This window comes from Phaethon aethereus (genome assembly GCF_964289735.1).
Source record: "Phaethon aethereus genome assembly, chromosome: 11".
Taxonomy (NCBI): domain Eukaryota; kingdom Metazoa; phylum Chordata; class Aves; order Phaethontiformes; family Phaethontidae; genus Phaethon; species Phaethon aethereus.
In genome coordinates, this window is record NC_138587.1 from 11,002,692 (window position 1) to 11,029,832 (window position 27,141).

The 27,141-nt window shown below is 53.9% G+C and overlaps 3 protein-coding genes across 3 annotated transcripts; 2 read left to right on the forward strand and 1 right to left on the reverse strand.

Annotated features, from left to right (window-relative positions):
- Positions 1-2,905: 2,905 nt before the first annotated feature.
- Positions 2,906-22,034, forward strand: P4HTM (prolyl 4-hydroxylase, transmembrane; the record flags this gene model as incomplete). Its single annotated transcript, XM_082004582.1, has 10 exons — positions 2,906-2,919; positions 3,407-4,043; positions 4,115-4,196; positions 14,013-14,203; positions 15,220-15,316; positions 17,402-17,564; positions 19,178-19,363; positions 19,788-19,878; positions 20,441-20,564; positions 21,823-22,034. 10 exons carry the CDS (start codon positions 2,906-2,908, stop codon positions 22,032-22,034), a joined length of 1,797 nt encoding a protein of 598 aa, XP_081860708.1.
- Positions 8,365-11,844, reverse strand: LOC309408870 (secreted frizzled-related protein 2-like; the record flags this gene model as incomplete). The annotated part of the gene is made up of 4 exons (XM_082004853.1): positions 8,365-8,699; positions 9,568-9,657; positions 10,568-10,740; positions 11,519-11,844. 4 exons carry the CDS (start codon positions 11,842-11,844, stop codon positions 8,365-8,367), a joined length of 924 nt encoding a protein of 307 aa, XP_081860979.1.
- A 209-nt stretch (positions 22,035-22,243) lies between the features above and the next one.
- On the forward strand, positions 22,244-26,463 carry WDR6 (WD repeat domain 6; the record flags this gene model as incomplete). Its single annotated transcript, XM_082004855.1, has 6 exons — positions 22,244-22,310; positions 22,379-24,809; positions 25,157-25,252; positions 25,428-25,544; positions 25,737-25,855; positions 25,973-26,463. 6 exons carry the CDS (start codon positions 22,244-22,246, stop codon positions 26,461-26,463), a joined length of 3,321 nt encoding a protein of 1,106 aa, XP_081860981.1.
- Between the last annotated feature and the right edge of the window lie 678 nt (positions 26,464-27,141).

The following is a 27,141-nucleotide window of genomic DNA, read 5'->3' on the forward strand; positions in this document are numbered from 1 at the left end:
ACACATCTTAGTCCAGTTTGTTCTCTTTATCTTTCTGTTTCTGTTTCTGCCAGGCTAGAGGCCAGAGTTCAGATGGGCATATATTTCCTGGGACATTTCCCTCCTGCCCTTGATGGTTTCAGAAGGGGAGGGAGTTTTTCTCTGAATGGCTGTTAATAGTATTAGATCATTACAATTTATGTAATTTTCAACGGTTGTACAATTATACAGACAAACCTTAGAATAACACACAACCCTTTTTAAAAATAAATTGGCAGTGGAGTGTTTTTCCTTAATCTGCTTGTAAATTTAATGGGCTTTTCCCCCTCTCCCTTCCTCTGACCCAAAAATCCTCCTAGGCACTGAAGGAGGTTACAAAATATCTCGGCTAGATTTCCTGGTGCTCCTTTAACCAGGGCATTGTCGCATGGGCATTGCACGAGGAGAGTGGCTGGTGGTAAGAGCGGCTGCTGCTGTGTCTGACCCGACACTACCGGCAGTGGCCGTGATTTAGTATGATTACATGTGACATCTCTTTTCTTGTAAATCAGCTGTGCAAAATCCTGCTACACAAACAAAAGCAAACAGAGGAATTATAGGAGAGACACCAGGTTAATACAAGGGGATATACCTTGAGTCAGGTCAGATTCTGCATTTGATGAATTTTAGGTCTTCCGTGTAGATTTTTGCTTTACTTGTTTTTGTGGGGAGGGTGTTGTATTGCCAAAGTGAGTGATGAGGGAATAGTAGCATACAGTTGTTAATCAAGGCTTGGGGCTTTTGCAGAGTGAAACAATCCATGTTATAACAGTGCCATACAGCCTGATAAAGATTATTTGTGTGTGCTGGGTAACATGGCTGAGAAAATTTGATCCCATTTGTCAAGGTGAGAGTAAACACCACTACATTATGAGGAGGAAAGATTATGTACAACATGCTCCCTGGCACATGTCAGCAATGTGGACAGGCACTTGAATACAGGTGCAGTGCTTATGCAGAGCCTGCACCAAGCCAGGCAGAAAATTAACTAGCCAAATTAATTTATTTGTATATTAGTATTGATACTGGTGGGGACTTATCAGAAGGTTGATTGTTAGGAGCATGTGGAGCTTTTTTATTAACATTCTTTTTTCTAATGTAAAATATACACTAAAATAAAAATATGAAAGCCTAGTTCATCTTAGTAGGGGTTAACATGAAAAAGGTTACTTAAATGTTAATGCTTGCCTCTTTGCTACAGGAAGCAGGCCACATTAAGATTGTTAAGATTGCACAGGCATGTATGTTATCTGCACAAGGAACATGTTGTTTGCAGCCAGTAAAGTGGAGCTGGAGTCTCTGATCTGAGGAAATCTTCACCTCTGTGGGGAACTCATAGGATTCTCTTCCATGCTGTATGTGGAAGTGTTGCCTTTGGTGCATCCCTGTATTGCTCTTATATAATGTTACTTGACAAAGATTAAACTGGAGTGGGGGAAAAGTGCTAAATTCCTGCATGTCAGAATAAGCTAACCGCTGTTGGGGCCTTTTTCATGAACATGAGATACGTGAGCCAAGTATTTGCAGCACGTATAAATGGGCAGATGGATTTTTAACAAGAGATGCATCAGTTTAAAAGAGGAATAGCCGTCATAGGAGCTAATCCTGTGGCTGTGCTTGTGGTACACAGCGGAAATTTTCAAACTGAGGCCTTTTCTTTCTTCCCTCCCTTCCCTGGCGTGGGATGCATCCTCAGGGAATGGGGGAAACGTACTGCCGAGGAGCTGCTGGCAGTGGAGTAGGGGTTACAAACAGAAGTGGCTGAGGGTAGAACAGGGTTGCAGAGAGGTGACTGGAGCCAGAGACTGGGGCAGGGAGGGAGCCCATGGTTTCTGGGAGTGGTACTGCTTGCTGCACAAGAGATCTCCATAACCATGGCTCCTTGTGTGCCTGCTCTGTACTGTTCTGGCTCTCCTCTAGGCTGGAGCAGTAGGGGTAGATACATCCTCACTCCAGCCACTATCTCCTGACTTCACTCCCTCCTCTGCTCCCAGCAGCAGCCTCTTTGTGTCCCCCTCATAATATAGTCTAGAGGTCTGTCTCTTCCTTCCTCTCCCCTTCCCAAATGATTGTCAAAGTCTGGGCCCTCTGGACCCACGGGAAGGGATAGCGCGGGGGAAGGCTTGCTGAGACCCAGCAGTTTGCAGTGAGTAGAATCAGTGTTTAAACTGTTCTTTAAAAATTTAATGTGCAAAGTACTAATTAGGATAAAAGCTGGTGTTCTTGTTGTCTAAATATAACTAGCATCACACCTAATCTCTTTGCAGAACAGGTATGTGGAGTTTCCTAATCCCAAAGAGCTCTCACTTCTGTTACATAATTGTCCAGCTTTGAGCTAGATGAGAATGGGGTATTGTCTCTTTCTCCCTCCCTGCCTCCTCCCCTCCCTCCCTCTCCCATGCCCCCACAAAATGCTTTGCTGTGAATCTTTGTTTGTAGCCGAGTTAGATCATATAGCTGTGGCCAAATTTACTGAACAGGCTGCTGAGATGCTTGGCTGAGGAACAGTAGTACATATTGCACAGTGTACCCCCTAATTCTTTGACATTTTCTGAAACTAGAGCTTTCTCAGCAGTTCTGTTTGTTTTAAATGAAAACAAAACACCCTTTCTGAAGATGGTGAAAGTCCTGGTTTGCATGCAGAGATCCTATTTCTATACTCTCTGGGAAAACAACAGGACAGACTTGCTTTTGCAGCCCAGGCAGGGTGACTCCTGTATTGCTGTCAGACAGAAAGTCATAGTCACAAGACAAAACCTGCAGAGCACAGGGACTATTGGCTCTTTGTGTAAAGTGACTGATACTGTTTGAGAGGCAGGTGACGGGAAGGGAACAGGAGTTCTCAATGCCAAAAGACAAGGCCAGTTTTTTCCCTTCTAATAGGTCCATGGCCCAGTTGAAGTCAGCAAGGCTATGTGAATGTAGGTGAATAGAAAGTGGTTCACGAGCTGTTAATTCTGAGGTACAAGTTTCCTTTTGGTGCATTACTGCTACAGATCTGAAATGTTGGCGCTCTTTTTCCACCCCCCTCCCCTTTTTTTTGCACTCATTTCCAGTTCCTGCACCAGCCTGACACCTCACCATCCTTGCACCCAATACTCTTATTTCAGCTTTGCTTGTGTTAGTGCATTGGCTGCCTCATCTCTCATAGTCCTCAGGCTTCCCAGACTGTAACAAAATAATTTCTACTGATGACATGAACTGCATGACTGCTGCTCTGCGCACTGGCAGATGCGCTGTGCCTGCGCGGGGACAGGCAGCAGGAGGTTTCTGTACTGTAGTCTTGCACTCTAAATTTTAGACTTTTTAAGCGGGTGAAAAATAGGACTTTATTTTTAAATGAGGCACGTGTTCTGGGAATTCCTTTCCTTGCCCCGGTCCGCTGCAGGCTGGGGGACAGTGTCGGCGGGCGCTACGGTGTGACCCCGACGCGGGCGGGTCACAAAGCTGCTGCCGCCCCGCACTTTTCTTCGCAGGTGCTGGAGAAGGGCAGGGGCGGTGGAAACCGCCCGGGAGACGGTTGCCAGAGGTGTGCCCTTGGCTTATTTGAAATAAATTGTGACTTTCTACCTTCGGAGGTGTCCTGGCTCTTCTTGGGGGGGCGGGAGAGGGCACCGCCCGCCACCACGCTGCGCCCCTTCCCGCCACCGCCGTGCCCGCTGCCCTGGCCCCGCCCCCCGCCGCGCGCTGGCCCCGCCCCGCAGCGCGGTGACGCGACGCGCCGGGTGGTTGCCGGGGTGACGCGCGAGGCCTGGCGGGCCGGGGGCGCGATGGCGGCGGCGGCGGCGGCGCGGGCTGAGGGTCCCCCGCTGCCCGGCCCGCCGGGGGGCCGCCCGCGGCCTGTCTGCTCGCGGCCCTACTTCCTCGTTCTCATGGTCTTCGCCCACCTCTACGTCCTCAACGTGCTGGGGCTGCTGCTCTTCGTGCACCTCAGCGCCGGCGAGGCCGGCGGGCCGCCCGCCGCCCCCCTGCCGCCGCCGCCGCCGCCTCCCGCCCGCGCCCTCCCGCGCCTCGAGGGCATCAAGGCAAGGCCGCGCCGGGGGGGCTGGGGCCGGGGCCGGCGCCGCGCCGCCGCTCACCGCTGCTCTCCCCGCAGGTGGGCCACACGCAGCGGGTGGAGCTAGTGCCCGGCAGGGCCCACGCCGTGCGCACCCTTAGCCTCAAGCCGCTCCTCTTCGGTGAGTACGGGCCCCGCTGCCCACCACCCCCGGCCTCCTCCCCGCCGGTAGGGCAGCGGCGGAGGCCGGCACCGGCCCCTGGGCCCGCCGGGTGCGGGCAGGCGGCTCGCAGCCTCCCCCTGGGTTGGCTCGTGGGGTGATAGCCTGGCCGTCCCCCGGTGCCGGGGCTGCAGGAGCGGTGCCGGTGGGTGCCGGCAGGCAGGCCTGGGTGGTTTCCTAGCCCGCGCTGCCCGGCTGGCTTCCACCGCCTCTGCCGGCGGGGGGGGCACCGTCTGACAGCGGGCGGGGGGTCTGTCTCACACCCGCCGCTGCCTTACACCCACTCGGGGGAGAAGGGCTTCTGGCACGTTCGATTCTCCTCCCTGTGCCACTTTTCCTTGGGGCTGCGCTGAAAGGAGCGTGGTTTTGTTTAAGGCATTTTGATACAGTATTTGCAGAGGTTACTTGTTCTGGGTGGCCCACTTAGGAGAATTTGGAAGATTAACCTTTGCAGGTGTTTCAGATTCCCTTTAAAATACCCTGAATAGACAGAAGATCGCTGAAGAGGACCTCGAAGAAACTACTAAGTATTAGAAGGGGACAAGAGATCCCCAAACTTCTGGTAATAAATGATGATAAAGCAATTTAGTGTTGGTGCTTCAGTGCTGAGGAAATGACTAACAGGAGAATTGATAGATTTAATGTCTTCCACCATTTTGCGTCCTGTTCTAGATTTATCTTTATTTCTGTCTGCTCTGACACTCAACCGCACGACATCCTTCTTTCAGATATTTTAAAACCTTCTTTAACTTCCTGTGATTTTTGCTGTGACGGGTAAAGTCTCATTCATTGAACTATGTGTTCTGGAAATCCACTGAGAATATACAAATTAATTTTTTGGGACAGATGATTACAAAATTCCTACTACTGCAATGTCAGAAAAAACTTGTTGTCTCTGAAAAGATAGCATTGAGAGTCTTTTAGGTACTTTCTCAATAGTATAAAAAGAGAGCGGGTTTTTTCTGATTCCACATAGATTATACACACTGAAAGCCTGGCCATAAATCAGATCGGTTTCTTGTTAAATTCCTTTAATGCAATACATATCTGGAAGAAATATACAAAGTTCTTTTGTTACTTCTACGTATGTGGTACTTCTGGTTTGCAAATTTCTAAGTGATTTCAGTCCGACGTGCAGTAACAGACACACCAACCTGGAAGTGATACCCCACAGCTATCACAAAACTGCCATCATTACCAGAGCCATGGTCTGGGGAAATTGCTCTGGTTTTTGCTCAGGAAAACTCCTGTTTCCACTTTCTCTGCCCTGCTGGTACTGCCTAAGTAAAAGAGTTGATCCTGGCCTGCAAGGAAGGTCCTGAAGTTGAAAAGAGGCAGGTTGGTCCTGGCAGCAGTAATCCCACAACTTTTAACTTGTCGCTCCGGCACCTCCATCAGTTCTGGGGGAAGCTTTTCTCCCTGAGGATGGTATCACAGACAGCGACAAACATTCAACATTTGAGATGCCACACGAGTCTGTTCTCCTTTGTCCTCCGATTCGGGAGTCCCTTATTTAGAAACTGCAACTCGCAAGACAGCTCTTATCTCCCGGATGAACCTGCCAGGAGCCAGCTCTGACTTTAAAAGTCTTCCAGAGACTTCTCTATCTATGCAAACAGTACCAATCTAAATCAGCTGGTTTAAAAAAAAACACCCTAATTTATTGCATCTCTGTTGTTTGAGTTAGTGGAAGTGTGTGTTTAACCGGGCTGTGTTAGGCAAAACCAGAATTTGCTAGCAAAGAAGGACTCTTGAATTTCTGGGGATTTTACTTAACACAAAGTGTTGTGGCATGCAAGAGCTAATTTAAGGAAATAAGTGGCTGGTCTGTGATCTTTGCTTTCTGCAGAGCAGGCTGTAGTGAGACTACAGCAGTGGACGGCTCGTTATGATTTAATGTGAGCTCTGTGCTTTGGAGCATGGCACTGGGTGCCATAGGGGAACTTGTGGTTTGTTTTTTAAATGTGGGTAAGACATCTGCATTGAACCCAAGCATATTTCATGGAGCTATGAAAAAGTCCCTGCCCTATTTTTTCCCCCTCTGGCTATGAGACGTCATTTCTAAAGCTTGTAAGTCAGACCATCTGTGCACTCTTTAGTTAGGAAACACTAGTAATCAAATAATCCTATTAATGGAAAACAAATATCAGACAAAGCCTTTTGAACCTTCAGAGCTTTTATGTGTTGTGTTGTGTTTTCCAAATGCAGTCTGTTCAGAAGATGCTGCCATTGCAGGGACCACCTGGCAGCAGATTCTGTGGATTGGGCATCAGTTTGCAAGACAAGGCAGTAGAGAGGAATAAAAATAGGAAATCTCGCTGTGGTTTTCTTTGGAGCCTCAGGGAATAGAAGTAATCACTGCATAAATGTCAGGGCACAGCTGAATTTCAGAGTGAGTGTCTGAGTGCTCGTCGCAGTCCACACTAAATCTGAAGAGATCTCGTCATGGGTTGGTGTGCTTTACGAGCACAGGGAGGCAATGTGTCTCCATCAAACTGAGTGTCTGTCTCCACAACTGAGACTGCAGGCGTCATGAACAAGGCAGAACGTGTTTCTCCCAAAAGCCATTTTTCCGCTTATTTTCTCATTTCAGTCCAAAATTTAATCCAGTATGGAATACTTTCCATGGACGGTTAGGCAGTAGAAATCCAACTTGTTTTCTCATTTGGAGATTTGCTGTTTTCTGCTCTGTGGTCTGGAGTGTAGAGCCATTGCTGTGTTTACCCCAGAGGGAATTACAGTCTCTATTATTTGGGTGAGAGAATGAGCTGCAGAGAACTTGTTGAGACTGAGTTTTGCCATCTTTTCTCTCTTCTTTGCATGCAAGGGGAAGGCCAGACAGATATGTAACGCTTCTTCCGCCCACATCAGAACTGCAAGTATCTCCTGCTGTGCTGTGGTTGGGGCTCACCTCCAAGTCCCAAAAGAGCTGCTGTTGCACACCAAAGCAGAGGTTTAAACAGCTGATATCCCACTCCCGCTCTGCTTTCTCAAGACTGTAGTGATATCTTTAGTAGTTCCCCAGTTACCAGAATCTTCTGATCCAAACTGAATTTCTGATGTTAAAAAATGGCTTTTCCCTGTTAAGCAGAAACCCTCAGCTATCTTTGCTCTGTGCCTTTCCTGCTCAAGAACGGCTGTTTCCTTTTACCTGTGCAGATGCTTGTCAGCTCTCAGTGCAGCAAGCTGAAGGGACAGCCTGAGTGACTGGCTCCACAGCAGAGTTTAGCGTTCATTTTTTAAGGGGCCAAGCATTGCCTGGGCAAGTTCCTCTCCCCCTTAATTTACCTTGGATTATTCAAAAGTAAAGTATTTGTTCCATTACATAAAAAAGCATCTCTTCGCAGTCAGGGAGATTTTCACGTCATCTCTCTGGACAAAAGGCAAGCAGGCACTTGGACAGCGTAGAATCATGGAACAGTTTGGGTTGGAAGGGACCTTCAAAGGTCATCTAGTCCAACCCCCCTGCAGTGAGCAGGGACATCTTCAACCAGATCAGGTTGCTCAGAGCCCCACCGAACCTGACCTTGAATGTTTCCAGGGATGGGGCATCTACCACCTCTCTGGGCAACCTGTGCCGGGGTTTCACCACCCTCATTGTGAAACATTTCTTCCTTGTATCTAGTCTAAATCTACCCTCTTTTAGTTTAAAACCGTTACCCCTTGTCCTATTGCTACAGGCCCTGCTAAAAAGTCTGTCCCCATCTTTCTTATAAGCCCCCTTTAAGTACCGAAAAGCTGCAATAAGGTCTCCGTGGAGCCTTCTCCAGGCTGAACAACCCCAACTCATCAATGTCTCAGGGTCACATAATGAAGCTTTGATGATGAGACTAACTGGTGCTCGCCTGCAGAGTTCAGTTCAGTTTTGTTGTGACATTGGATCCTACACAAAGCTGTCCATTCCAAGTCCTGAATCTGCAGAGCCTTGCAAGAGGAATATGTTAAATCTGCACCCTTAAGCTCTGTCTCAGTAGATCAGGGATCTGGAGTAAGGCCCTATCTGTGGACTATGACTGCTTTGAATCACCTAAAATATTGACTGTACATCTCCAAAACACCAACTGCCAGGGAAAGGAGTTTTCTAGCCATAGGCAAGGGAGCAGTTTCTTCTTGTTGGAATTGAGATTTTTCAGATCTTCCGGCCAGCCTGTTCAGGACAGCGGTGATGTTTCCACCTCCGCACCGCCTGGTGTAGGTTCCTGTTCTTCTTCTGCCAGGCATAGGCCTTGTTCACCACCACTTTGTCACTCTGTACTTCGCCGCTTACAACGAAGACCCCTGTGTGAGTGCCTCTCATGATGTTGTGGACGCAGGTAGCGTCTATGTCCAGCCACTGCTGGAGCCTGGTGGGGATTTCGGTTCTGAGGAGCGGTCCGTGCTTCAGGACCTCCACCCTGGAGGGGTCCAGGTCGAAGTCCGAGATGGTGGTGGTTGTGTTCTTCCTCAGGATTCGGATTTTCACTGCTGCAGGGATTGGAAAAAGAGCTGTTAGTTCTGTTTACTTTTCATAGCTCTTACCTACTTAAACATGCAGCCAATGCAAGGCTTTCTTGCTGTCTCTGTAATATGGTGACGCATCCATCCAAGCTCTTGTAATTGCAGTGAACTTGTAGAAGTTCTCATTTGAGGTTAGTTTCCAGTGCTGAACACCGTTCTCACTCTGCTTTCCTCATGAGAGTGGCAAAGGTGTATCAGCACCACTGCATGGGCAGAAACCCCGTAGGAAGAAGGGGCACGAGCAAGTGGATGCATCAAAGTCCTGGTCTTATGCAAATTACTTCACTTTTCTCTGAGCTGGCATTTCAGGAGGTGACATGACTGCCAGCTGCCTAGGATTTTTAACTTTAGGGTATTTTTTCTCCCATGGTTGTGTGCCTGAATTCAGGACAGTATCTTGAAAACTTCCTGCCAGCTGATTGAGCAGATCCAGTGCTGCCACGTGCTTGGGCTGGGAGAGGGAGAGTCGCAGTACTAGAACAACAGTATTAAAGTCTGAAACAGCTAACGTGGAGCTTGCTAAAGGTTTTTTATTGACATTGATTGGAATGTTCGTCTCCAAGGCAAAACCAGTAGTGCTTGTATTTATCAGCCCCAGACCAAAACCAAATCAGAGCCCCCAGAAATAAAGCAGGTCTTCACTTTTGGTGCTGCCTGGAGCTGGCACCTCCTGTTACCTAACAGGTAAGTTGGGACCTGACAATACCTAGGATCTGCTGTAAACACTGCAGTTCCTCCAAGTCAGTTTATTGTGGCAAAGCCATTTTCTGTCCATGCCACTGCTTGGCTGCTGGAGGGAATGGCAGCAGCTGAGAGGAGGAGGGGGGTGACTCACCAAAATCGTTGGTGCAGAGGTTTTCCAGGATCTCCCTGGCAGTGCTGGCCTCCTCAAGCTCACAGTCCTTGCAGCTGGCTCGGGGCACTGCTGCAACAGAAATTTGGTTATAACACCCTTGTCAGGCTTCACTGGAAAAGGCATAATGCAATTTTGAGATCTGCGAGTGGTGACTTGCTGTTTCCGAGCAGTGCTTCCTCCTGAGCTACCCAGTCCCTGGAGAGGCAGCTCAGACGGCCAGGGTGGGAAATGTTAAGCTCTCTTTTCTGTGGCTGGGGCAGATGCTGCTTGTCGTGCTTTGTTTAGGCTTGTGTGTGTTGCTGCATGTTAAAGCAGCAATGAAAATGCTTAATAAATATCTCCTAGTTTGGATGAAACAGTAAAGACATTGGTATGGCCAGACTCCATCCAGTGATGCTGAAATGAGGCATCTGTTCTCCCCTTAACTGCTCTTGAATCTCCCCCAGTGTTCCTGAGTATCTGGGAGTTAATTTAGTCTTTCAGTCATAAAGATTTTTTTCTTGTGTAACTCATGTCTGCAGAGGCTCATGCCCCTTTGTGATTTTTCCTAACGTTTAAAGAGAAGGCTTGCAAAACATTTCTTTTTGCATGTTTTTAAACCCTGGACACATCTGAAAGATCAGCTCCTTAGCTCTGCTGGAAGCTCATCTCACTGCCTGGAGCCACCACGAGCTCTCATACTGTGCCTGAGGGTCAGGCTTTTACAGCGATTCCTTCCCCTGGCCTCAAACCCTGCCTGGTCTGATGGCACCCGGGGAGCTAATGAATACAGCAGAGAGGGGAACAAGCTGTAGTCAACTTTACGCTAATTTTCTAGACGTGGTGGAGTTGCTAGAAAGAATAAAACTAGAATTTATAATTTCTTTATTTAAATATAGCTTAAAATCAGAAATATTGGGAATAGAAACAAGGCATAGGTCCATCCTTTTGAGCTTTCAGTGTTACATATCGGGCAAACATATGAGGAAAAAAAACTTACTTCTCCTGCTCGAGGAATTTTCATCCGTGGAGACTGCTGCAATGCACAGTTCATGATCTGCAGGAAATTTGTTGCAGTTCAGGATTTCGGGCCAGGGGTAGCCGTAACAAGCCATGACGGGGGCACAGCTTCTCTTGACGGCTTCGCACAGGCTGCGGCAGGGGTAGATGAGCCTGGGGAGGGGATGGAGATTGCAGCACCTCTGGAGTCCTTCCAGCAGCAGGCTGAGGGTCGAGCCCTGGCACCGTGCTGCTGCCGCACAGGGCTGCGTTGCACACTGTAGTGCTAGCGAAGCTATTTGGGGGTCTTTGGTGTGTTTTGAACATTCATGCCCAGGAAGCAAACAATGAATTTCTGAGGACAGGAGGGATGAGGGATGAGGCTCTTCGACACAAGGTGCTGCCAGAAGCCCTTCCTCCCCTTTCAAGGATCTTCTCTAGTTGTGCAAGGGCTGCTTACCTTTACAGGTGCCTAATTAAATACCCAATTTCCTTAGCAGCTCTGTACTTCGATGGCTGCACCTCAAAACTGAGGATTTCTCTCTGATGCTGGCACTGTTGGGCTGAGGAAGCCCCTGCGTGGTCAGGGCAGGAGCTGGGAAGGGGGATGCAGGGGAGGTGGGAGGTGAAGCCGGTGGGTGTCAGCAGCTACTGTGGTGTGCGAGGGGGGCGGCCAGGGGAGGTGGCAGCGGTGCCTGGGCTGGGAGACCAAGAAAATCCAGAGGAGGGAACATAATGTTTCTGCTCCTGCGAGATGAAATGCTCGTGTTTCCCTTTCAGAGAGAAGGACACTGCTGGGTAATCCAATTGCCCCTCGCCGAGAGGGGCAGCACATCTTCTTGGGGACTTGCAGTGATCCCATTGCATGCGTTTTCTCTCGGGAGGCAAATGCAGTTGCGCGCTTGGGGACTGTTACTTGCTACAGCTGAAATAACTTGTAAAAACATCTTACCTGTCCAAGCAGATTGGTGCAAAGAGAGAGCAGAGGAAAATCCTAGCATCTGGGTGGCACTCCCTGGCCAGCAAGGGCAGCCAGCTGGAAGACTGCTGGATCACTTCTGGCATGGTCTCGTGCTCCAGCAGGTTGGGAATCCTCATCTCAGAGTAGCCAATATCGTAGCACAAGGCCATGCGGTGTGGAATGGGCGTGCAGCTGGAGGATCTCCTCAGGTAGCTCGCCCAGGCTCCTGGAGAGCCCCAGAGCAGCAGGCGTGCCAGGAGACCCAGCAGCCATGGGCCACCTGACCTCGAGGGGTGCCTGCGGTGGGCCACGACCATGCTCGGAGTGAGCTGAGAGCGGGCAAACAGGCGGCGTGCCCCGGACTGAGCTGCTCCCGACCGCGGGACGCCTTTTATAGCCTATGAGCCACCTCTCTCTCAATCCATCCTCATTAAGTGCGGCCCTTTCAGAGCCCTCATGGGGAAGACAATGCTCCAATTTTCATTTGCCAGCGGCCCTGATTGTTTGAATTTTAGCAGGGGTTTGGCTTAGATCAGCAGGTGTGGAAATGAGGGCAGTTGGGGAGGGATGAATGTCTTGGCCCATGTGTCTTGGGGCTCTTTCAGCCGAGATTGAATCTCTGTTTGACACCAGTGCTCCAACCCATCCCCTTTCTCTTGCTCCAGGATTAGTCATTATTTCATAAACCCCAATGTTTTCCTCTCTTTTGTTTTTTGTAAAAGCAATCAAGTGTTGCTCAAAGTCAATTAAGAGGCATTTGTTTAGCTGGATCTATTGTTGAGCAGGCAGGGAGATAGGATGGTCTCACAGCCAGAAGTTAACCGTTTCAGAGAGCTGAGGGTAGAGAGGAACTAATTTGCAGCTGTGGAGCCAGGTTGTTTGCAGATGGGATTGGCAGCACTTAGCTGGAAACCCCCTCACCTTGCAACCTGCGTGACAGAGCATGCTTTCAGCTTAACATATCTTTACTTCATTACAAAATCCCGTTACTACCGCTGAAGAGCAGGATTGTCCTTCCTCCAGCACATAATTAAGATTCCAGAAGCTGTCATTATTGTAGCCCAGTTTGGGGAACTGGAAATACTGGGGGCAGCGCTTGCCAGCGCACATGGTTCATTCGGACCTGGTGCCATGCCATGAGGTTCAAACCGGCCAGCGGAAGCTCCAGCTCTGAAGCATCCTCTGGCACAAGGACCCTGCGCTGCCTGTGGCGGAAATTGTTTCCTCGGTGGGTGTTACGGATACAGCCGGCTGCATTGTGTTTCTGGGACTTCCCAGGAACATCTCATTTTCTACAGGGCTAGTTCTGGTCTGTACTTAGCAAGAAGCCAACTGCTTATTGATGGTTTGGGCTGATAGGGTTGATGTAAGGTCATGGAAGTAATTAACTTTTTTTTCCCCCTCCTTTGACGATTGCTGCTGCAGTTGAGATAGAATGTGTCTGTGGGACATACCCGCAGGAGCTCTAGAGAGCTGCAATTTGGAGAGCAGGACCTTGGGCCTAGGAGCACTTAAATCTGTCCTGCTTTGGTGGGTTTTCTTTCCCCCTTTGAAAGTCTCAGCGGCTGGTAACAAGATCGCTGTAGCAGTGACAGACATCAGCCAGAAGGATCTTCTCAACCTCCTGGGCCACAGTGTAACTGTGCTGTGGAACAGGACCTTGCCAGCGCTTTGCAAGTGCATGACCAGTGCACCATGCAGCTAGAAATCTCTTAGGCTCATAGTCATCACTGGATTTCTCTGCATTTGAATTTGCTCGGGATCCCAGTATTGCCTGATTGCTGCTGGTGTTGTGCTGCAAAGGAGAGCTGGTGATAGCGAGATGCTACCTGGGTATGGAGTGTGGCATATGCCGTGTGCAGGGTCTTCCCCTTTAATGCTGCATTTGAAGACCGTTTTTAGTGGGAGATCAAGGGAATGAGTGGGAATAAGTTTGGAAGTTGTCTCCTTGATGTTTGAGTTTCACAGTAGAGCACTGTGCCAGGTTCCCCTGAAGGGCGTTTGATTTTGTGCGAAGTGCTATCGTCTCCATGTGAGAGCAAGGACGCCTGAAACCCTGGCCATCACCACTGCTCACTGTAGAGATTTCGGCATGCCTTCCTGTAGAGAAGCAGTTCCCAGACTGTGAGCCATATGTCACCTTTGAAGTGATAATATGCGGTGATATGCATGTGTTTGTTCACTCCTTTGTCCATTGTTGTATCTGTGAGAGAGTTTAAGGGCTTGACCCCTGGACCCAAACATTTAGGAACTGCTGCTGTAAAAATGCCCGCCTCCAGCAGCTCAGGTGTGTGGTGTATGCTCTTCTGGTAGAAGGGTGGATGTGTTTGAATGTCACAAATTTAGGCAGTTTCTAAATTTCACACACACACCTCTTCCGCCCCCCCCCTTTTTTTTCCCCTCCTTCTGAGTGGCCTGCCATTGGTATGGGGTCCCACCTGTAACAGTTCCTCAGTCTCTGTTGCTGCTCCCACTTTTGCTGCAGAAATTCCTGACTTCCTGACAGAGGAAGAGTGCAAGCTCATCGTCCATCTGGCACAGCTGAAGGGGCTGCAGAAGAGCCAGATCCTTCCAACGGATGACTATGAAGAAGCCATGGAAATGATAGAAATCAGCCAGATGGACATTTTCAATCTGCTGGACCACAATCAGGATGGGCAACTGCAGCTCAAAGAGGTAGAATGCAGGACAGACTTGGGGAAGGTTTGCTGGGGGGACACTCTGGCAGGTCCCTTCCTCAGATGGTCTCTTGATTACTCATGTGCTTGCATAGGGCCAGACCCCAGTATATACTGATCAGTATTTGCTTAATTTTATGTCTCAAGACTCATGCCTTCAGCATGGAGGTTTCTGGGGGAGTGTGCAGCAGTTGTCATGCTATTGGGAGGTAGCAACAGTCCTTGGCAGGAGATATGTGTTTTAAATATTCTGGGTAAAGTGTTCCTTGCTCTGTGCATTTCCTCTTGCTGGGTGTCCCGGGGAGGTAAGTTTGTAGTGTAGGCACTGCTTTGTGCAGCCTGTGGGGAGCTGACTGTGCTCAGCTGACCAGACACCAGCAAAGCCACCCCTATTAATAACCCTGGAGGGTGATAATGAGTGCCTTGTCCACAGCTCTTCATCACTCTTGCCCTCTATGTCAGGGTGCATCAGGGCAGTTCAGGGATGTCCTTCCCCAAGCTCCCGTTTCAGGTGGGGCTAGGGATGTGTACTGTCCTGTGGGCAGCAAGCGTGGAGTATGGGAAACCGCACCAGTGACAACCCAGCATGTGGCTCCTTTCCCTGGAGGTCAGAGCCTGCTGAGACCTCTCCAAGATACTGCATTTCTCTGTCCATGTGGAAAGGAGGCATTTTGTTCCAAGCCCTTACCTTGGACAAGTAAAAGCATTCACTTTTATCATCAATAGCTTTACTTTCCCTTCAAGAGAAAGAGCTGTGCCCCTTCCGTCTCATGACTGGTTAACTGAGTCCCAGCAGCCATTTGCCATGACCTAAAGTGGAAATAACAGCACACATCAGCCACACAGTGTGTGTGGCTGCCAGATGATTCCCACTCCAATCCAGCAGAGACGTGCTGACACCTGGCTGACCGACGCTCTGCAGAGAAGAGCCCGCCAGGCCTCAAGCAGGGAATCTGTAGGGTTTCATTAGTACAAGAAACCAGTGCCCGGTGTTGATCCATTTCTAAATTTCAGGTGTTGACCCACACCCGGCTTGGGAACGGCAGGTGGATGACCCCCGAAAACATCCGGGAGATGTACACTGCAGTCAAGGCTGATCCTGATGGGAACGGTAAGAGCAGCTCCATGGGAATCCCTTTGCCCTCAGCACGCTGGATGCCATGCACAGCCATGCGGGGCAGAGCAAGAGCCATGTCCCTGCCCAGGCCTGTTTCTCTAGATGTGTTCTTCAAAGGAAAATAACACTGCTTTAAAGACCTTCACAGAAAAGTAAAATTAGTGTAAACCTCACATCGCAGCATTCCTGCCCCTTCATCACCAGCCTAGCAGCAGGCTAGTTCTAACTGCCTGAGCTTGGATCTTGCAGAAGCAGGACCAGAATTCAACTCCCTTTTCCTTGTCAGACCTGCCTTGGTTCATGCCCCACTGTAACAGGACCTTCAGGGTGCACTTCTGCTCCTGTGGTCTGAGAGACCGCTCTGGCTCTGACTACGTAGCTCTTGTTACCTGTGCTGCAGGTGTTAAGGTGCACCCTCCACTCCCCCCCTGTTTTCAGGGAGACTTCTGCAGCAGGCTGGGACCGCTGCATGACTGGCAGGGGAGGATGGGATAAGTGGAGGTGGGAGTTGTTGTGGTCTTGTCGGTGAGCCATTGTTGCTGACCCCCTCTCTGCTGCTGCAAACACTGTATTCCATGAGGCCACTTTTGCCTCTCCTCAGCGGGACCAGGGCTCCCGCTGGTCCGGACATGCACTGTAACCTCTGCTGCTCTAATTAGAGTGGCCTCAATTAAGCAACTCCCCATTTCCTAATCAAATTAAGTGAATGCACAGCCTCTGCACGCTCTCTTCCAGTGACCTGGCATTAGAGCTGTCCAGGAGGAGCTGCTTTGGAGTTGAAGCAGTACCCGTGTGAATGCCTAAATATCCGGAGGGCAGCCCGTGCCCCGCTCCTTCAGCCGGTGGCATTCTTGGCAGGCGTAGGAGCAAATGAGTGAGTCCTCAGTGGCTTTTCCACCATTCCGGACATTGACAAATGAAAGGTCCTGTTAAAGTGCTCTTGGCAGGACCTGGCTTCCAGAGTGCTGCTTTCTTCTGTTGCTAGGTTGGTACGTGACACCAAGAGACCAGGTCACAACCTGGATGTGGTACTGTGTCAGTGAAGACCGTGTGGAATAAGGGGAAGTGGGGACAGGGAGACACTAGAAATAATAATGGTGGATAATTTGGTCATGACCACTGGCACCTGAGGAACTGTCCCAGGCTGACCCTTGTGGCTGGTCCTTCCTCCTGCTGGAGGGTGCTGCATGCCGAGGGAGCAGAGCTGGCACCACAGCAACACTGGGTTTGCTGCCTGAGTGAGCTCAGCTCACAGCCTGCGATGTGCGCTGGCTGCCGGGCAGCCCAGTGCAGTGCTCCACACGCTCTGGTCCCAGGGACCTGGTCCCCAGCACGGGGCTTCCTTCTTCTCCAGGAAGGGGAAACAACAAATGCAAGGATTTTTCCGAAATTGACAAAGGCAAAAGTCCATTCCTTGCTGAGTCCAGATGAGTGCAAACAGGAAATGCCTGTTTTAGTAGAAACCACTTTTTACCTCTCTGCTGTTATTGCTACTTATGCAAGATCATACTGTGTTGTATTTCTTGCTCATGTTTTGCAATTACACAAATGCAAAAGAATGTACTACTTGTTTGGGGTTTGTCTTTTTTAAATTACCATGCAAGGACTTGTAGAAAATGTGGTCTGAGGTGTCCCACTCTGCTCTTAAATGTGTCTAAATATCTAAGTAACAAGCCCCAGGGCATCAGGTGGCACAGGCTTTTTAGCTGTGGCATTGCATATGTTAGAACTGTAGTGGCTATTTCTCTCTTTTGATGGATTGGTTTATGTGGTTTAGGAGCTTTTTAAAGTTCAAAATTATACTTTGCCTGTCCCAGTTCTGACCCTGCACAGCATCTAACGGTTAACTTTTGCAGGTTGCTGTCTGCCCTCTACTCAGCTAAAGGTGAGAGCATTTCTGGGGTCTGTACTCCTGCGCATATGGGGTGCACCCTGGGGTGGGTATGGTGGTGGACCCTGGATGGGGTTTGTTTGAGGAAGGCAATTTCTGCAGTGCCCTCAGCTGGTGGTTTCTCCGAGTACAGGATGCCAAGACCTGTTACCTACACCGGTCAGCCAGCTTTTCCTCTCTTCCCATAGGTGTACTGAGTTTGGAGGAGTTCAAACAGCTGAATATCCGTGATTTCCACAAGTACATGGGGAGCCAGAAAGTGAAGATGAGTGACTTGGTGCGCAACAGCCAGCACACCTGGCTGTACCAGGGCGAGGGGGCACACCAGGTCATGAGAGCCATACGGCAAAGGTAAAGACCAGGCAGCCAAGGGGCGGTTGGGTTTGTGTAGGCACAAGGACCACCTGTGCTGGGAGAGGCAGTGGCAGACTTGCTAATATTCACACTTCCTAATTGTGTGAAAGTCTTTGGAGTATAAAGAGCAATGACCACAGACACAAAATGGGGAGAGGAGGTTTTCATTAGAACAAGAATTTGTATTGTCCTGAGGAAAAGGAAAAAGAAAAATCAGACTTTTCAGCATCTCCATTCACTTTTGAGAACAGCCCTATAAACCCAAGAAGACTTGGCATTATATGAAATAATTCATTCTAATTAGTAAATGAGCTTACTGGGAGAAACTGCCCATTTCCAATGCTGTCTAGGTGCCAGTAGTTACTGTCATTTGCTTTAGTTACTCATGCATTTCACTGAAATCTGTCTTAGCTGGTCAGAGCTTTTTAACAAGCATGAGTTCATCTCAAGTAATCCGAGTTAGTTTAATGCTCCGAGCACATGTATTGCTTGCAGGGCAGCTCACGGCAGACAGGAGAACCTCTTACCTTTCCCTTCATCTCAGATTTGGTACTGGGAAGCGTTGAAACCCAGCACATGGGCCAAATCATTTAGCCGTGGTGAGTTTCAGATAATTGGCTGGAGACTCTCTTGTTCTTGTGGTGCTGGTCCTCGCCCAGGACATGGGTGGGTAAAATCTGTCCCAAGGCTTGAAAACGGCTGTTGGCCACTCCCTTTCTTCAGTGCATTCCAGCGGGAGAATGGGGTCACATATTGCCTTGATTAGAGCAGACTGTGGCTGCCACCTTCTCCATGCCAGCTAGCCAGCGCATACAGGCATCCGCATACTGCTTTTACGCTCTTCTGTTGGCCACTGTTAGGAGGACATGAAGACAGCGCTGAAGGAGGCTGTTACAGTCCTCCCTGGGACCATGCAGTGCCTGGAGGGGCTTTGCTGCCTGGCTGCCGGGTTCCCCTCGTGCCTGCCCCGAGGGCTTCACTGGTCCGAATTCTCAGAGCTCTGAGTGTTCTTTGGCAGGTCTCGAGAGGTACCTGCTTGCCTTGGGGATGATCTCAGATGTAGCAGCGGAAAAATCCCAGAGCAGGAGGGCTCCGGTCTCCTTGATCACTTCCTGTGCCCCTCTGCCCTGGGGGGAGGCTGCTGAAAAGGCAACAGGGAAAGGTGAGTTAGGTGACAAGAATATTCCTAGAGTTAGTCTCTCGTTCACTCTCAGCAGGGGCCCTGTGCTTTGCTAACTGTCCCCGAGGTCTGTAGGTGGTGTGCAGGAGTCCAGAGCAGCGGTGAGATGGCACATGAAGGCTCCAGGGACACACACAGAAGGGATCTTGCTGAGCAAGCAAAGTCTTCCTGAGAGCAGTCCTGCTGGAGGTGCACCCTTCGGTTTGGGGTTTTTTTATTAACCTTGACGAGGACTTTCTGAGCTGATGCTGATGGTCCAACAGATCTGTAAGGACCTAGTTATCTCTTGGTATGCTTGCTGCAGGCCATCTGTCTCTCCGGTCTGTTGGGGAAGGGGGTTATCTTTCTCTGGATTTATTTGGTGCTTGGGAGTAGCGGCCAACCAGGTGATGGCGCTTTCCCCTCACCTGCTCTACTCTCCTCTTCCCAGGGTAATGCGCCTGACTCGCTTGCCCCCCGAGATTGTGGAGCACAGCGAGCCCCTCCAGGTTGTGCGGTATGACCAAGGAGGGCACTACCATGCCCACATGGACAGTGGCCCAGTGTTCCCTGAGACTGCCTGCAGCCACACCAAGCTGGTCGCCAATGAAAGTGCTCCCTTTGAGACCTCCTGCCGGTAAGGTTTGCCTTGTCACAATATGGAATGTGCTAGAGAAGTGTAGAGAGCAGTTTCACCTCACCTCGGGTGCGACTCAGTGCTCAGGTTGTGGGCTCGCAAACCAGCTCTGGAGATCGCTGGAATGAAAGGGTTTGACGGGGAAGGTAGGTGAATACTATGGGTCCACGCAAGGAGGGCAGAGTGGTTCTGCAGAGCTGCTGGGCCATCCCCAGAGGCTAGAAACGCACCCTCACCATTGCAGGTGGGGATTTTCTTTGTTGTCCTTGTCTTGTCCTTGGAGAAAAGCTGATGATGTAAATTGCATATCTTGTGATGTCTTGGAGGAACCGCTGTATGTACGGTGGAGGGGCAGGGTATAGACAGCCCCTGTGCGTCTCCTCCTGTTCCAGTTTTGTCCCCTGATAGCCACTCTGTCTTGCAGGTATGTGACGGTGCTGTTCTACCTGAACAATGTGACTGCGGGAGGTGAAACAGTCTTTCCTATAGCTGATAACAGGACGTATGAAGAGATGGTAAATGAATCTCGCCTAGATATTACCCCTGTGGATTTTGAGTCCCTCTTTGAATGTCTTTATTCGCTGTGATTGCAGAAGGAGTTTGGTGTGTGAGGTTGGTGGATGTTAGCCTTTGTAGCTAAAGTGTGGGGAAGCTGTGCTCCGCTTACGGTCTTTTCACCCTGAGGCCAAGGGAAGAGGTGCAGGGCTTTGACAGCTGCAGCTCTTCTCGCTCAGAGGTGTGAGGGGCGGTCTGTTGGCCTTGCTGCCCTAACACAGGTCTTGCTTCTGTCTGGGCAGGTTTCCACAGACTAAGTCTTGGCAGGTATGTTGTGCTCCTTTCAGGCAACATGTTAAGGAATGGGCTGCTGCTCAGAAACAGGTCATGGACCTCCAGCAGGGCTGAAACTGGTCACTCTGGGTGGGTTGTGAAAGCCCTGTCCTGCCCAGCGTCAGCTTTGAGCTGTCCCTGTGGGGCATTCAGGCAAAGGGCAGGATGGCAGCTGGCAGCGGAGGCAGCCCAGTGCATTTGCTTTGTTCCAGCCCCTTTTGCGACACCTTCTTTGTGGTTTCTTGCCAGTCTTTGATCCAGAATGACATTGACCTGCGAGATACTCGGAAAAACTGCGACAAGGGCAATTTGCGAGTGAAACCTCAGCAAGGCACTGCTGTCTTCTGGTACAACTACCTGTCAGATGGAGAAGGTACGGGCTCGTTTCAAGATTCAGCTCTTGAGAGGGGTAGGACTGCAGGAGGTGACAGCTGTCTTCTTGCAGCGGCTGGGAGCTCAGAAGAGAGCCAAAGGGTGGTAGCTGCCTGCTAGTGGGAACTGTGGAGTCTACTTGTCACCAGCTGGGTAGCAGCTTCCTGACGCTGAAAGGCCTTTGTTTACAGGCAGTAGGTCAGTGGCTCCTGAAGTCTTTGGGGGCCGGGACTAGCTAGCAAACAAAGACCTTGGCTGCACTAGCCATTGCCAGCTGCTTTCCATCCCGCTGTGCGAGCTGAAACTCCTGCTGGAACTTGGTCTGCAATTCAAAATGTTTCACTGATGTGGTGTTGCCCAAAGGGGTGGGGAGGGGAGGTAGACAAAGGCATGGCCATCAGCTCTGCAGCACAGGGAGGCATGGCCCACCCCACACAAGGCTCTGCCACGCTTGGGGCCCACTCCTGCTTTATAGCTCAGCCACAGCCTGATGATACGTGTCCTTGGGAACGTTTTTCTCATGAAGTGCAGTGCAGTTTTCCCTGACAGCCAGGCTGGGGGATTGACATGAATCTTCCAGGCTGCTGGTCAGTATGACTCCAGAAGTGTTTTAGTGGCAGATTTTGAGCAATGGTGGGAGGAAGGAGCATCCCAGCTCCCCTGGGAGCAGCCCATGTTTTCATCTCTAGAAAATCCACAGAGGAGGTCACAAGACCAGCGTTTGGGCTGTTGGATAATATCAAGGCCATCACTCTCCTTTAAGAAGAGCCCTGTTACATTTTTATGAGAAAATTGTTCCTAAATGGAAGGCAGCTGCTGATGCAAGTATACCACAGAAAATCCATGGGACCTCTGTAAAGAGAGGGCCATTCAGAACTGTGATCTCTGCTATGGCCATGAGCCTCTGACTTCCATGGGCCTTCCAGTGGCAGCACCCATCTCTTCCATGCCAGCCTCCCCTTTTGGGAGGAGCTGAGAAACCCAGCAACCATGATCAGAATATGAGAGCCCCTTGTGCCGAGTGGAGAGGCAACAAGCGTTTTGTGCTTGCGGAGCCTGCCCTGGCAAACTCCTGGTACGTGCTAGGAGTGGGTGGTGTTAAGATGGAGGGGTGCCAGGAGGAGCCAGCTCCTCTAAGATGTATCTGAGCTAAAATCACTGCAGGCAGGAGAGCTGGTGCCTTCCCTTGCAGTCCCGGCTGTGCCTGCCTGTGCTGCAGCATTCCTCACCCCCTCCCAACAGGGCTTTTTGCTCCACAGGCTGGGTCGGGGAGCTGGACGACTTCGCCCTGCACGGGGGCTGCCTCGTCACCCAAGGCACCAAGTGGATTGCCAACAACTGGATCAATGTGGACCCCAACCGGCGGCGGCAGCTGCAGTTCCAGCAGGAGATGGAGCGTTACGCGGGGGCCGGCGCCCCGGGAGAGTGGACGGTGGACAAAGCCTACAGCGGGATGCACCTGGAGCTGTAGGGCCGGGCCGGCCGGCGGAGAGCCCGGCTGCGCTCACGCGGCCTTTTCCCGCGCTGGGCGGGGTCGCGGACCACGTGCGTGGCGGGGCCGCGTCGCGCGCCAATAAAGCGTGGAGAGACAGGCGCGGACTCCCCGTACTGTAGGGGCGGGGCGGCGGGGCCCGGCCAATGAGCGGCGGGACGAGCGGCTGAAGTGGCGGCCCCGCCAAGATGGAGTCCGTGGCGCTGGTGGCGCCGGTGACGGCGCTGGAGTTCGCGGGGGACGTGCTGCTGGCGGGTGAGCCCGGGTCCGGGGCGGGCGACGGGGCCGCCGGCGGCAGCGGCGGCTGACGAGGTGTCCCGCAGGCACGGGCCCGGAGGTGGCGGCGTTCCGGCTGAGCGGCGGCGGGCTGGCGGCGGCGGCCGGGCGGCGGAGCGTGCTGCGTGAGGCCAGCGTGCAGGGGCTGCGGGCCGAGCCCGGCCCCAGTGGGGCGGTGGTGCGGGTGGCGGCGTTCGGCGGGCGCTGGCTGGCGGTGCTGGCGGTGCGGCGTGGCGGGCCGGGCGGTGGGACGCGGCTGGCGGCGTGCGGCGGCGGGGCGGCGCGGGGACTAGGGGCGCGGGTGTGGGAGGCGCGGTGGGCGGCGGGCGGGCGGCTGGCGCTGGCACTGGGCGGCGGGGCCGTGGCGCTCTACGAGTGGCGGGGCGGTGGGTGCTGGCTGCGGCGGGCGAGCTGCGGCGGGGCCGGGGCGCTGCGCTGCGCCGCGCTGGCGGGGACGGGCTGGGCGCGGCTGGCGCTGGCGGCCGGCACGGCAGCGGGGGCCGTGGTGGTCTGGCAGGCGGCGGCGGCGGCCACCCCGCGGCGGCGGCTGCGCGGGCACCGGGGCGCGGTGCTGGCGCTCTGCTACTCGGCGCCGCGGGGGCTGCTCGCCTCAGCCTCCGAGGACCGCAGCGTGCGGCTCTGGGCCGTGGGTGAGCTGGGCGGCGGGGACGGGGACGGAGAAGGGGACGGCTCCTGCCTGCTGGTGTGCTACGGACACGGGGCGCGGGTGGCCGCCGTGGCGCTGCGGGGGCCGCGCCCGGTCAGCGCCGGGGAGGACGGTACCTGCCTCGAGTGGGACAGCCGCGGCGGCGTGCGGCGGGAGCGGCGGGGGCACCGTGGGGCCCTGCGCGCCCTAGCCCTGCGCACCGCTGGCGGCTGCCTCGCCACGGGAGGCGACGACGGCGGCGTCCGGCTCTGGCGGCCCCGGCGGGCGGCTCCGGGCGCGGCCCCGGCGGCGCTGGGGGCCCCGGGGCGGCCGCGGGCCGTGCTCCTGGCGGGGCCGCGGCGGGTGCTGGCGCTGGGCGAGGCGGGCGAGCTGGCGGCGTACGAGGCGGCGGCAGGGCGCTGGGGGCCGGTGCTGCCCCCCGCCGCCGGCGGGCCCCGCGGTGTGCTAGCAGCCGCCCCCCTGGCCGATGGGGCCGAGACGCTCTGCGCCCTGGCCAGCGGCGACGGGCGCCTCTTTCTCTTCGCCCTGGGCCACCCTGGGGCCGTGCGCGAGCTGAGACTGTTCGAGGGGGCCGTGCGCGGGCTGGGCTGGGCCCCCCGCCCCGGGCTGTCCCCCGCCGCTGCCGCCGCCCTCCTGGCCTCCGGGCCCGACGGAGAGATGCTCTGGCTGGATGTTACCCACCGCCCCAGGCAGGCACCCTCGGTGCGGCTCATGGGACGCTACCTGCTGCCTCCCTGCAAGCAGCGCTGGCACACCTGTGCGGCCTTCCTGCCCCAGGGAGGGCTCCTGGTCTGCGGGGACCGCCGGGGCTCCCTCCTCCTCTTCCCCTGCAGCAGCAACTCAGGGCAGGCTGCAGAAAACATCAGCATTGCTGATGGTGGCACCAACCTGGTCACCAAGGACTCCGGCAGTGAGTCGCCGCTCTCTTGGTTGTTGCACAAAGGGGCTCTTCCCCTTGAGAGCCCACTGTCCATGCTCTTTGGACTCCACGGGAAGACAGGGGTTACGTCAGTGACCTGCCACGGGGACTACATTTACAGCACCGGCCGGGATGGTGTCTACCGCCAGCTCCGCGTGGAGGGCCAGCAGCTGGAGGTCCTGCAGAAGCACAGGCCCTGCAAAGGGCTGCAGTGGATCGAGGAGCTGCGCTTTACCCAGGACGGGGACTTGCTCGTGCTGGGCTTTCACGCTGACAATTTTGTGGTGTGGAGCAGCAGGACTGGCGACAACCTCCACTGCATCCCCTGCGGCGGGGGGCACCGTTCCTGGAGCTACTGCAGCAGCCCCTCAGCCGAGGCCTTTGCCTTCGTCAAGTGCGGGGATGTGATGCTGTACCACCACGAGGCCAAGCGCTGTGAGCAGCAGGTGCTCCTGGCGTCCCTGCACGGGCGGGAGATAGCCTGCGTGCGACGCCTGGGGGCAGTGGAGGTGCCTGGCCACACGACCCTTAATGTCTTTGTCACCGGCAGCGAGGACACCACGGCATGCGTCCTGGTGCTTAGTGAGTGCTCCCGGACGGCTGTGCCCCTTGCCCGGCTCAGCGACCACATCTCCAGTGTGAGGGCACTGGCAGTGGCCAGCCCCACAGGACCCAGCGACGAGGACTTGGGTGACGAGGGCTTGTCCACCCTGCTCTTCTCTGCAGGCGGCCGGGCGCAGATTGAGTGCTACCGGCTGCTGTGTGCCAGGGACACAACCTCTGACAGTGCTGTGGCCTGCCAGGTCATCCATGTGGCCTCCCACCGGCTGGACGAGCACTGGGAGCGGAAGAAGAACAGGCATAGGCTTGTCAAGATGGACCCGGAAACAAGGTGATGCTCGGGGACTGCCTGAGGCAGGATTAGCAATGATTGCAGTCTGAGAGGGCACTGGCAATCATGCTGGCCTCCACAGGGATACCCACTCCACATGGCTGTGGGCTCAGCCGAGGCAGAGGGAGGCATTTTGGCTTTAGGCACATCCCTGGTGTTCTGTGCCCACTGGCTGGGTCTTGAGGGACTTTTTGGGGTATAGAAAAGGCTCGGCCTTACCCTCCTGCCTTTACTGAGTACTCAGAGCTGTGTCCAACACTGGGTTTAGGGTGCTCTGCTGGGCCACCCATCTCCCTGGGGCCACAGGTATCACTGTGGCATTGGTGAACATCATGTGTTTGCTGCAGGTACATGTCCCTCTCGGTCGTGCCTGGGACCACCACAGAGCAGCTGCCAACGCCCTGGAAGTTTCTCTCGGCCGCATGCAGCGACGGATCAGTCCGGTGAGGAGCCATCATGGGGCTTGGTGACGGGAACAGAGCAGGCTTACTGGGGAGGCTACTGCTGTGGACGTGGCTGTCTCCAAGCCTGGAGCAGGACGGCACACGGTGGGAAGTGGGAGCAGAGGCACCAGAAGCCCCCTTCTCACATGGCCAACTGCCCTCTCCTCCAATGCAGGGTCTTTGGGCTGCTGGAGGCCGCCCGGAAGCTGGTACTAGTCGCGGAGTCATTTCACCACCAACGCTGTGTGCTGAAGGTGCAGGCATTCCTGCATGCACGGGCAGGAGGGGAGAGGTGAGCCTGTGCTGCAGCCAATGGGGCTCTGGGGAGAAGAGTTTGTCCTCGCAGGGATGGCAGTTCAGCAGGTGGAGGGGAGAAATCAGTCTGTGGGAACTGTTCTGCCGCTTCCCCGAGTATTGGTGGGGACCCTCAGGGCCGCCTGTCGCAGGGCTGCAGCTGGAGGCCTCCCCAATGCCTCCCTTCTAGGAGGCACCTCCTGTGCAGTGCGGCCACCGACGGCAGCATCGCCTTCTGGGACATCACCAGCCCCATTGCAGACGCAGTGGATGCCCTGCACCGAGCAGAGGGAGAGATGCAGCCCCTGGGTGGGTGCAGCTGCTGGCAGCTCTGCCCTGCCTCCCAAGGGAGGCCATACTGGTGACTCCTCTGTTCCCTCTGGCTGAGGGAAGGGTCACTCGCCTGACTAAGCCTGTTTTTCCCAGCCCTGGGCCCCCCGCTGCTCATCATCATGGCCCACAGCTGTGGTGTGAACAGCCTCCATGTCTGCGAGACACCAGAGGGACAGTACCTGGTGGCCAGTGGCAGCGATGATGGCTCCATCCACGTTTGCCTGCTGGAGGTGGCCCTGGACAGGGATAAGGGCACAGCAGGGACCTACCTGCATGTCCTGGAGCAGGTGGCCAGGCCCTGCGCCCATGCTGCCCACGTGACAGGGATCCGGGTGCTGCGTCTGGACCTGCTGCTCTCTGCCTCAGTAGACCAGCGCCTGACGCTGTGGCGCCGAGGCCCGGGCAGGCTGGACGCGCTCAGCACCACCTTCTTCCATGTGCCTGACCTGGCAGAGTTGGACTGCTGGGGGGTGGCAGAGGCCGGGGGGGAGCTGCGCTACTACTGCATACTCTGCGGGCAAGGCCTGGAGATGCTGTGCGGGATGGCCCCCACTGAGCCCCTGCCACCAGAGGCTCCCCAGTAACAGGGCAGGCAAGCAACACATCCCGCTCCCTGCCTGCCTGGGGCCTGGGGTGGGCACCCTGCCCATGACCCCAGCCCATCCCAGCCTGTGTGCTGATGTGTTGCCTCTTGAGATGGCTGTGCTTGGGCCCTTGGGGACAGCAAAGCATCATCTGGGGTGCTTGAGGCTGGTGGATTCGGGGGGAGAAGGCAGGTGTGGCCCATCCTGCACCAGCCTGTGGCTCTCTAGGCAATAAAGGAATGGGGTTGTCACGGCCCACCCTGCGCACAAGTTCCTCCTGTGCAGGAGGGGGCCGAGTGATGTGCCTGGCCCTGGGAGCTTGAGGCCAAGACCAGTCAGGTGCTGGTGTAGCAGGGTCCAGCATCATGCTCCCTGGGACAGGGCCCTGTGTGCCTGCCCTGTCCCTGCAGTGCTGGGGACTGTGCTGAAACGAGTGGGGACACTGATCCTCCACAGGCAGCACCCTGCAGGGTGAGGGGCTACAGCCCAAGGTGTGCTGTGCTAGCCTGAACCACATCTCTACCCACTCTTTCAGTCCTGCCTCAAGCTGAGCAGGTTGCTCTGCACGGCAGCAGGTCCCAGCACGGTCAGAGCACAGGGAAGGGCAAGAAGCTGCATGTGGCCCTGCATGGGGCAAGGTGCTCTGCTGGGGTCAGACACACACAGTATTTGTCCAGC